The sequence below is a fragment of the Oryza glaberrima genome, chromosome 11, assembly GCF_000147395.1.
Source record: "Oryza glaberrima chromosome 11, OglaRS2, whole genome shotgun sequence".
Taxonomy (NCBI): domain Eukaryota; kingdom Viridiplantae; phylum Streptophyta; class Magnoliopsida; order Poales; family Poaceae; genus Oryza; species Oryza glaberrima.
The window spans coordinates 6,554,878-6,566,297 of NC_068336.1; the positions used below are offsets into that span (position 1 = coordinate 6,554,878).

The window sequence follows — 11,420 nt, forward strand, 5'->3', positions numbered from 1 at the left end:
AACGCCCAATGCCACCACCCGCCCGCGTCATCGCTCGGCCCAACGCCACCGCACGCCCCCAGCACCCGATGTTGCCACCCACCTGCGCCACTGCCCGGCCCCAGCGCAGCGAACCACAATCGAGCACGAGCCTTCCTGTGGACCAAGACTCAAGTGTTGGCAAGCTTGAGCTTTTCTCTTCCTATCACCGGCTATACCCGTAGATGGTATTTGTAGAGTATGGGGATCGTTAGAACCAGGGTATATGAGAGATTGAGGTAAAACAGATAGGAGACATGGATTTTTATATAGTTTCGGGGCCCTTAACTAACAGGTAATAACTCTACTCCTGTTGGCCAGAGCCGATGTTGCCTTTATGTATCAGTATCACCTGAATATAATATTTGGGATTGACCTAATCTAGTCTCTATCAGTTTGGTGGCATGGAGCTTCCACACGTCGTCGACGGCTAGTGTAATCTTCTTTCTCAAATATGAACTTGGAGAGATTGTAGGTAGCTCTAGATCCCTCATGCCGGCCTTTGTGGCTCCGGATTTAGTTTGTCTAGGCTTGTATTTTGTGTTGGCCTGTATTCCGTAGGCGTGTCCCCTCTCCTCCTAGAAGATCTTGTATTTATAGCGAACATCATCTTTCTCTCCAAGTAGAACTCGGAGAAATAGAACATGATACGGGCCTTCTATTCTAGGAAGATAATTTCCTTCCTTATTCATCGTATTTCCTTAACTAAAGGATACCTTCTCATATATTATTGGATATATGGTATTGCCTATTCCACAAACCCATGTATAGGAGATATGTCTTATCCTTGAGACTGACACCTCCATTGTCGAGCTCCTCCCCATGCTCCAAGTTCCAGCGAACTCGAGCTCATCTCCTGCATTGTCTAGCTTTAAGTGTCGGTGATCTTGCGCTCCTTGTCTCTTGCCCCGTGGCTCGCAAGCTAAATGAACTCGCTCGAGCTTGCAAACATGTTTGCTAAGCTAGGGTTATAGCTCATTAGGATCATATTAGCATACATCTATGGACTTATCTAGCTTATTTGATCAGACGTAATCTAGAACTGTCTCGGTTGGGTCTGATCTTCTATATTACTGCTGATAATCTAAAGCTAGCTAAGTTTATAGATCTGTGCTACGTTTTATCAGAGTGTAAGTCGATACATTATTGTCGGTGATATGAGCCCGGGGGTACCGTGCTTGAAGGGGAGGAGCCTCCCTCGACATCCACGTGGCATTTCCCCCCAGGGGTCGGGCCCATGAACGAGCGGTAGCCGCCCCGACCCCTCGGGATGGTCACCACGTGGCCGTCATGTGAGAGTGGTTCAATGGACGCCCCTCAGCGCCCACCTAACCGCATTTAGTGCGGACGGAGCAGGCGTGTCACGCCGCATTAAAGATAGACGGGGCGTGACAGCGCACCTGACTGAACCGTGACCGGTTGACTGACAGACGGGACAGTGCAAGCCACGCACGCTCTAGCCGGGTGTCAGGCGGCATGCGGTAGGTATGCCCTATCCCGTCACAATGATGAGGGGTACAACACCTCTCAACTGTTCAGCGTTGGCTTGACCGCCTTGAACATACCCGGGATGACATTCCCGGTGCACCAACACCCCAGAATCCACATCTATTAAATGGTGAATGACGGGGATCCTCCCCGTGTCGGCCTGCGTCAGCCGGCATGATTTGATAGGCCCTGCACGGCAGCTGATGCACATGCGTTTTCTAAGCTGCAGCACAAGACGCACTTTGAAGATAGAGAATATTTATCCCCCCCCTAGAACTAGATGGCACACCCAGTGCATGTGAGAACCCCTTGGAGTATAAAAGGAGGTTCATGTCCAGTGAGTGGGGAAGAGGACAATTTGGAGTAGGAACTCCTAGCTCTGGCTTGTATATCAGAGATTCAGAGACTTCAAAAGCTTAGAAAAATCATCACACAGAAGAGTAGGGTATTACGCTCCTTAGCAGCCAGAACTTGTATAATCCCTTTTGTCTCCCCCTTTTGATTGAGGGCCCAACCCCCTCGGTCCTTTTCGATCTTATCAGTTTCTTGATTTACACACGTTGTCCCCCGCCGAACTAACGAAGGAGGGGCCTCAAGGTCCCCCGCTCGAGGAGTTTATCCCCCGACAGTTATCTTTACATCAGACTTCCAACTGATGTATACTTTAACTGTCGAGCCTACATTTAATATTTTGCATCAATATCGATCGATTGGCTCATTGGACATCTACTTCATCATATTATCATCAAGTTGATTGGATTGTTTATTCAAGTTCTTCCATTATCTTTATCTAAGTGTCAGAATCTACATTGGATATATAACAGATTGTTCAAAACCTTATTGACATATGCTAGTATCGTTACATCGGCTTTTTGGCCTATCGGTTCTTTATCATCAATTATCTATGTTGTCAGTTATAGAATCAAACTGACTGACACGCCCGCACTGGAGTTAAGCAAATTTCTTAGGCCCTTGTGTGTCACGACGAATTTTCACATCAACTGCTTGATATCATAACGAGCCAGACTAAGCCGAGCTGAGCCAGCTTGGCATCCACCTTGAGTTACAGTGTGTAGCTTAGTATACTAAAGTTATATTTGTTTCCCAGATCAAGCTAGCACACAAAGTAAACATGATAACTACATCACAATCACGATTTTATTAATAAATAATAAACAAATAGTATAAATTTTAGTTGTGACTTATGACCAGGTTTTATAATTTTACTAGAAATATCGTTAGTGTGTCGTGGATGCCCTGCGCATTGTAATATAGCACGATCCGATTAATCTCTACTTTTGGGCTTGATCTGGTTTTTGCGAACAAATTTACAAAGAAATTGAAAAAAAAAGCAGGTATTGAGAATGAGATCGGGGACCTCTTGGTTTATGCAGAGATCATGAGTTTTCTGAATGGTTCTATTAACTTGATGCTCCTTCGCAACCATAAGTTTTCGCACCTAATTTTAATTATCCGTCTTATTTGATTTTTTTTAATTAGTATTTTTATTATTATGAGATATAAAACATGAATAGACTTTACATGTAACTTATGTTTTAATTTTTTTTTAAATAAAACGGACGATCAGAGTTGTGTACGAAAAATTATGAATGCACTTACAGATGGAATTATAGGGAGTGGTTAATATAATCGTCTTGACATTAATGAAAGCTTCCTTTATACTAAAAGGAAAAAAAAAACTGAGTCAACCCCGATGCACAAGGGGATCGAATAGGAGGGTAAGCCCGTCGAGTAGCCAGAAATCGCAGATGGAGGCAGCTATTTTGAGCGGTTTGTTGAAAATACTCGCGTCGAGGATGCTCTCTCTGGTAGATCAGAAGTACAATCTGTACAAGGGATTCAAAGGCGACGCAGAATTTCTGTTGAAGGAGCTCCGCATGATCGCCGGAGCCATTGACGAGCAGCTCTTGCGGACGGTGAGCCGTGGAAGCGTGCTGCTGCTGTCCATCGAAGAGCTTCGCGACCTGGCTCGCGACATAGAGGACTGCGTAGATCGCATCATGTATCAGAAAACTCGGGATCAGCAAGCTTCTCTTTTCAGTATCAATTCCGTCACGGGAACGTCCAAGCTTCAGTTGGCCAAAGAGATGAAGAAGCTGAGGAAGAGAGCAGACGAAGCGAAAGAGCGGCGAGAAAGATACACGGTGGTCGCCGGTCATCAGTCCTCCCCTGTCAGCTCGGATGAGCAACGCTGCTCCGGTGCATCTGACGGGAGAAACCTCCAGGCTGATCTCGTCGGCATCGACCTGCCCCGAGAAGAGCTTCTGGAGCATCTGAAAGAAGCCGAGCCGAAGAAGCTTAAGGTGATATCGATTGTTGGGTTCTGCGGCTTGGGGAAGACTGCACTTGCAAGGGAGTTGTACAACAACAGCGGTCTCGGCCGGAGTTTCAGTAAACAGGCCTGGGTTTCTGCGGCACATGGTGATCCGAGCAAGGTGTTGAGGGAGATAATCGGACAACTGGTATCTAACCCGCCATCGGATGCCTCCGTTGTCGACCTGGACCAGCTTATTGTAAATCTCACTGATCAGCTGACCAACTTGAGGTATCAACAATTCTTCTTCTAATTAGGCTGATTTAAGTTCCACATACTCTGCTCCATTTTTTCATACCGGTGATTCGATTTATGTTTCCCTTATGGAGAAATTTTATAGTCCTTAAGAAAGTAACCGAAGATACTAAGATTTTACACTAAAATTTTCGGTATTTCAAGGTACCAAATTTTACACTAGAAAATATGATACCTCCCGGTATTTTCTCAAGGATTGTAAAATTACCCTTCCCTTATGCTATTCAGGTTTCTTCAGATTGTTGATATGCTTTAGAGTGGTTATAGAGAGCAGAGTTTCTTTTTATGTTTTTTAGAAACTACAGTACGGTAATACTGCTGCCTACCTTGGACGGTATAGTGTTATCACCTTCACAATATCTCCAACTATGATGGAGATATATCATGATGTATGAAGATATATATGCCCAGTCCTCAGTCCTATATCCGTCTCTGTCTCCCTCTCAAGAAAGCAGGTGGCTAGGCTTATGGTAGCTGTGCTGAGGTGAGGTAATGGTTGTATAGCCGTATCACGATGGTATTACCGAGTTTCAGGGTGCTATCATAGAGATAGCATCATGCTCGTTTCATAGAGGTATTATTGCGTTTTACATTGCTATCATGGTACATTGGTTTTATCACCATATAACCTGATATTGTGATACTACAGTGTCATATAGCTCCACTCTGGTGTGTCATGGTAACTTGGCTTTCAGTTCTAGATTTGGAACTCTCTACTTTTCTGTGTGTTTAGTTGATTACAGTGTAATAGCGGTGTATAGTTTCCATGAGTTATATACTCATGTTATCTGCCAAACAAACAACAAACTATAGACTATGCAGACAACTAAATTAACGCAGTAAAATAATTCAGTGTGAGGCCTACGGATTGGACAATTACAGTACAGTGAAAACAGAGGCTGTGCTTGCTTGGCCCATGGTTGTTATTTGTTCATACGGAGTGTATTTTTACTAATGTCCATTCCCTTTTGTTGTTTCATGTTATTAGGTATTTCATTGTAATAGATGACATGCGAAAAGATTTGTGGAGTACTATTGAATCTGCCTTCCCGAAGGATGGTTTCAGCAGTAGAATAGTGGTGACCACAACAGTGCAATCAGTAGCTAAAGCCTGCAGTTCAGCCAATGGCTATCTATATAAAATTAGAAGGCTAGATAAGATACACTCAAAAAAATTGTTCTTGAAGAATGCTTGTCCGGTGGAATATCAAGATTACATTCAGCCTGATTCAGTACGGATTTTGAAGAAATGTGATGGTCAAGCACTCGCCCTTCTTACAGTAGGTCAATTCTTGCGAAAAATGGGCTGGCCAAGAGAACCCAAGTGTGAAGATGCTTGCAACCAGCTATGCAATCATCTGGAGGATGACGACACCTTGGAGAGAATGCGACAGGTGCTGATTCATGAGTACTCTACACTATCTTGCCATGCTCTCAAAGCCTGCTTGCTATATTTTGGCATGTTCCCCAGTGGTCATTCAATCAGGAGAAAAAGACTACTCAGGCGATGGTCAGCTGAAGGATTTGTAGAAGCACTACCTTCAGGTTCTTTTCCTGATCCAGCAGTTGAGAATTTCAATAAGCTCATGGACAGAAATATCATTCAACCCATTGATCTAAGCAGCAACGAGGAGGTGAAGACATGTCAAACTTATGGCATGATGCGCGAGTTCATTTTGCTCAAATCTATTTCTCAGGATTTTATTGCTGTCTTTGGTGACAAGAAGCTCCAATACCAACATGTCCGTCGCCTTTGTCTCCAAAACAATAGTGCTGTAGATAGCAGCAATCTTGACATCGATTTGACTCTTGTCCGATCTCTGGTAGTCTTTGGGAAAGCAGGTAAAGCTATTTTGGATTTCAAGAAGTATCAACTGCTTCGAGTCTTAGATCTTGAAGAATGTACTGACTTGGACGATGATCATCTCAGTCAAGTGTGCAACCTTTTTCTTCTAAGATATTTGAGCCTTGGGGGCAAAGTCACCAAACTTCCAGAAGAGATAACTAAACTGAAACTTTTGGAGACACTTGATCTTAGGAGAAGAAGGGAGGTGACTATCAACCTGTCAACAGAAGTCATCAAACTACCATATTTAATTAATCTGCTTGGAAAGTTTAAGCTCCTAAATAAAGCCAAGAGATTGAACGAACTGCAGAAGTTTTTGTCCGAAAACTGTAGATTGCAGACACTAGCAGGATTTAGCACAGACGGAAGTGAAGGATTTCCAGAACTTATGGGCCACATGAAGCAATTGAGAAAGGTGAAAGTTTGGTGTACTGAACTATCAGCAAGTAGTTCTGGGTTTACTAATCTTCAAAATGCCATTCAAAAATTTATACATGACGAACAGAATGGATCCAACGATCCTCGCTCTTTGTCGCTTAACTTTGATAATTGCCCTGAAGACTTCCTCTACGAGATAAAAGCCCCATGCTACCTTCGATCGTTGAAATTACATGCTAAATTACTGGAATCGCCCAAATTTGTGGTACTATTGCGTGGCCTCCAGGAGTTGTGCATTTCATCATCAGCTACAAAATTGACCACAGGTCTTCTTTCAGCTTTGAGTAACCTGAGGAAATTGAAGTATCTCAAGCTGATTGCAGATCAACTTGAGGAGTTCATTATTAAGGATAATGCATTGCCAAGCCTGCTAAGCCTATGTTTTGTGCTGAACCGTCCTACATTCCCGGTAATCAAAGGAAATGCTTTGAGGTTTCTCAAATCACTCCAGCTCCTCTGTAAAAATCTAGTTGGCCTTTCAGAGATCAACATTAATTGTCTCAAACGCCTTGAGGAAGTCGTTCTTCATCCATGTGTGAACAAAGCAACTAAAGTTACATGGGAAAGGGCAGCTAAGGAACATCCCAATAGGCCAAAAGTTTTGGTGCTTGAAAAGGTTGATCTAGCAGATGGTGGCCATGAAGAAGATTCAGATTCGACCCCAACTGAAATTGTGACAAATAAGGAATCTACTGTTGCAGGAAATGGAGCAGATATTGACAAACAGAACTATCCTACCAGTAATATGTCACGTGCAATGGTTTCCCCTGCTTTGACTGAGCCATGCAGCGCCGGGAATGGTGTGGAGCCCTCTTGTGCCTGACGACACGGTCAGTTTTGTGGAATAATTCCCTTCTCTGTTCTTATTGCAACAAAGTGAAACAAAATTTGCGAAAGAATTCTACTGAATTGAATATCGAATGAATTTGCAAAAAAAATTCTTCTTTATTAAATCTGTACAGTATTTTTTTCTGTAAAGTTCAAGTTTACAGGTGATCAAAAGATAAAAATAAGAAAATTTTGGACAACAATACAAATGGATTTGTATTCCCCAAAATTTCAAGTGCTTATATTTGTTAGTTTCCATCAATCAGCACTTTAGGCTGACTCTATGTTTCCAACTTGACATATTCATGCTATCGTAATTGGAACCTACAAATTTGATACGCCTTCTGATTTCAAATATAATTTGTTTTTGATGAGCACATGAATAGAAAATTTATCTTCAAATTACTTTGTTACATCTATTTATACTAGATCGGAAAATATGCCATCTCTTTGAGAGTGATAGGATTTATTTTATTTGGTGTGGCTAAATATGGAAGAAAAAGGATGAAAAAGTGTCCATGTTATAAAATTACTTAGTAAAGATTTTTTTTACTTAGTAAAGAGTTGAGAGTGCTAAAACAACTTGTATTTACATTAGAAATCAGAAAGAGTAATAATCTAGTTAGTTGCAGTTTCTTTAAACCAATAGTTGCATTTACGATCAACTGAAATTAATCTTGCCATGTAAATTGCAAGCTGCTTATGCTGTCGCTGATGATTAATCCGTATGGCTTCTGTTTTCTTTTATTTTTAAACAAATGCTTAGCCGGATTATGTGTATGTGTACATTTTTCTTTATATTTCTCTATTCAATTTTGTCCAATACTGCTACAGTTGGGCCTTGCTTTAGTACTCCTCCCAGGAAAAACTTAGCAGATCTTACAGCTCCTAAGAAAAGGTTTTCGCACCCATATCCCAACTGAACACCAACGCACTATTTGCATCTAAAGTTGTAAGCATTTCATGTCTTAGAAGTAGTTGGACGACTCAGCCACCAACCTAGCATTGATGACTAGAAAACAGCTTTGACCTTAAGTAGCTACTAGTTCAAATCTTTTGTTTTTTCAAAACCTGTTTTCATGCTCAGTTTGGCTCTTCTTTCTCAAGAGAAATAACCCTGTTTCTATATCAGTGACTATAAAAATCAGGGTTTGTGTGAATACAAAGCGGTTAGAAAACATATTGGAGGAGTGGTTTTGCAGTGCTCTTACTCTCTAACTGATCAACTGTGAAACTTTGTTCATTGAGATCTTTTACAGTACTTGGAAGGTACCTCCTTAACCAATTGATATCCATCATTAATTCATTTTTTTTCGATAACTTCTAACTGGGCTCACTCCTGGCCTCTGCATGAAATGCACACAGTTATAAAACAGGATCTAACTAGACCCTCAACACAAAACTACGAAATTAGTGACTATCAAGCCGAAGACTAGATCGCCACCCATGCTCTAGGGTAAAAAACTCATGTGCCACCTGATCCAAACAACGCGATACCACCACAATACTTGAAGACCCGGTTTGTGGAGGATAGACCTGGTGCGTAGCCACCGGGTGACTAAAGCAATAACCTGCAAAGGAGAAGATACCATCTTAATCAAAAATTGCCCCGTTTCAGCTTAGCCAAATGGACCAACAAATAGCTGTTGCACCCATCAAAAGCAGATTTCTCATATCCTTAGGAACACATGTAAACCAACGCCCAAACATATGATTAAAATTTTGAGGATGTTGTAAGTTATAAGCCATATGAATCACGGATCAAACCAAATGAGTAACATGACATTGGAAGAACAAATGTTGGATGGTTTCGTCCTTACGACAGAAGCAACGTTTCTTATTACCTTTCCACTTTCGCTTAGCTAGATTATCCTTGGTTAGAATTATGCCCCGACGTAAGTACCAAAAGAAAATCTTTACTTTGAGCAATACTTTTACCTTCCAAATATGTCTATTTATATTCGGGATGCCCGTATGGACAAGAGCTAAGTAATGAGAATTGACCGAAAAGATCCCATTGGGGGTGAGATTCCATCGAAATTCATCTTGCTCCTGTGCCAACACCAAATCAGCTATGCAAGGCCATAATTTATGCCATGCGGCTAATTTTGCTCCGATTAAATCTCGTCTCCATGAAAAGCTTGGAGGATTGTTTTGAAAGATTTATGAGATAGTCGATTGTTTATGCCTTGCTATGTTATAGATACAAGGATATTAATGTCTCAACGAGGCATTACCCAACCATTTATCCTCCCAAAACCTTATTTGAGAGCCGTCCCTAATACGAAAGGACCTAAACCTAAGAAAATCTTGTTTGGCTTTCATAAGGCTAGCCCAAAAATATGAGTCCCCCGCTTTCCAAAAAGCCTGAGATAAAGGTTGCGATCCCAAATATTTATTACGTAGCATATGTTGCCATAATTTTGGAACAGAAAATAATATTAATAAGGGTAGCTTAGTAATTGCTCAATCCCAGTTCCCCATTCCCTGCCTAGCGGCATCATGCCAAAGTGGTGAAGTCCTAAGTAGACCTTACTATGTTTTCAACCACACACAACCCACCTAAGGCACGTTGTGTCATGTTATATGGATACCATTTGTTGATTGGTAAGTGTTGTATACTTGTGTTTCATGGTGAGATTAATACAAGTACTACTAGGGAAAAGTTTTCATTTGTAGTCATGTGTGCAACATTGCTAGAAAAATAGTAACTGTACTGTAATTGCGAAGCCAAAAGGAAATCGAAGCAAGTTATACATGCTGCAGGGCACTGTAGTTAATATATGTACCTTAATTAGCTGAAAATCTCTTTATCCAAATATAGTATCATGACGGCCATTTTGATTTTGCAGTACATTGGAAGAGTTGTTTGTGGATTGTCATTGCTCTGAGCTGATTTTCTGTGTTGGTACATGGTACTGCTAGTTCTGTTGACTAGAATCTCAGAAACAAATACGGCTCATTTCAATGTTGAGAAGATATATTGACGACATTTGGTTGCTTCCGTTGCAATATCTGTGCTCCTTTGTACTTCAATTGCAATTTGCAAGGTTTGTCTTTCTTCGATTCAAATCACTGGACATCTGTCTGGTCAATTTGCATGGTTTGTCTTTCTTCGATTCAAATCACTGGACATCTGTCTGGTCAAAATGAAGTTCACCATGTTGTTCTTTGTTGTTAGTGCTCGTAATTGTTGTAACATATTCAGAAACACATTGTTGTACCTTGTGCTAAGTGAGAAACTATATTTTTTGTTGTACCTTGGTGCGGTGCAGCACGATTGCTGGTCTGTATCTGATATGCCACTTATGTTTTTTAATTAATAAAAAAAACTTTTTTTAATAATATGGGAATAAACCTTTCAATAGATTGTTTTTCTCTTGCAAATCTTAACCTTTTAACTTTTAGGCACACCTAGCTACCTACATCCTGCCATTGCGAATAAATTTGTGGTTTGACACCACCATGCTCATTACTATGTGCAACGCTTCACAAGAGCCGAGTAGGCAACCACAGAGCGTATGCTGATCACACTATGCAAAGTAGTGAGTGGCTCAATGAGGGAATGTGGATCCTAAGTTTTTACGCCCAACTTTGATCGTCCGTTTTATTTGAGAACTTTTTATAATTAGTATTTTTGTTGTTATGAGATGATAAAATATAAATAGTACTTTACTCATGACTTATGTTTTTAATTTTTTTTAAAAAATTTTCAAATAAGACAGACGGTTAAAGTTGGGCGCGAAAAACTATGGTTACACTTAAAATGGGACAGAGGAAGTACTACCCTTATGTCCACAGTGACAACATCACTGGGAAATAACTGTCAGAGGAACCTCCTCCTTCGGGCATCCTCAATGTTAAGCCAAACAACAACCATAAGACGGAAACCACATACATATGTGTTTTTACTTATAGTCAATGCTACAATGTTTAAGATCTTCTCTTCACCTTAAGCTGGGACTCACTAGAAAAAATAATATCTATTAATTCTTATAGTATGAAGAATTCAAACCAACATACATATTGAAAAGACATAAAGTAATTTTATATTCCTTATAGCTAGCTTTAAGGTTAAGGTTAGCCATAGCAATATTCTCTTCCAAACACACCTCCCTATACATAAAGTTGTACTAAGAATATTATCATATGGCTTATGGTCACATTTACATGCACATTAGAGATGCCCTTCAATCAGAGGGATAGAAAAAA

At 40.8% G+C, this 11,420-nt stretch overlaps 1 protein-coding gene across 1 annotated transcript; it reads left to right on the forward strand.

Annotated features, from left to right (window-relative positions):
- The first annotated feature begins 3,205 nt into the window (after positions 1–3,205).
- LOC127754420 (disease resistance protein RGA4-like) lies at positions 3,206–10,467 on the forward strand. Its single transcript, XM_052279940.1, has 3 exons — positions 3,206–4,072; positions 5,085–7,210; positions 10,061–10,467. The coding sequence occupies exons 1-2, from the start codon at positions 3,276–3,278 to the stop codon at positions 7,201–7,203; spliced, it is 2,916 nt and encodes a 971-aa protein (XP_052135900.1). The 5' UTR covers positions 3,206–3,275; the 3' UTR covers positions 7,204–7,210; positions 10,061–10,467.
- Positions 10,468–11,420: the final 953 nt, after the last annotated feature.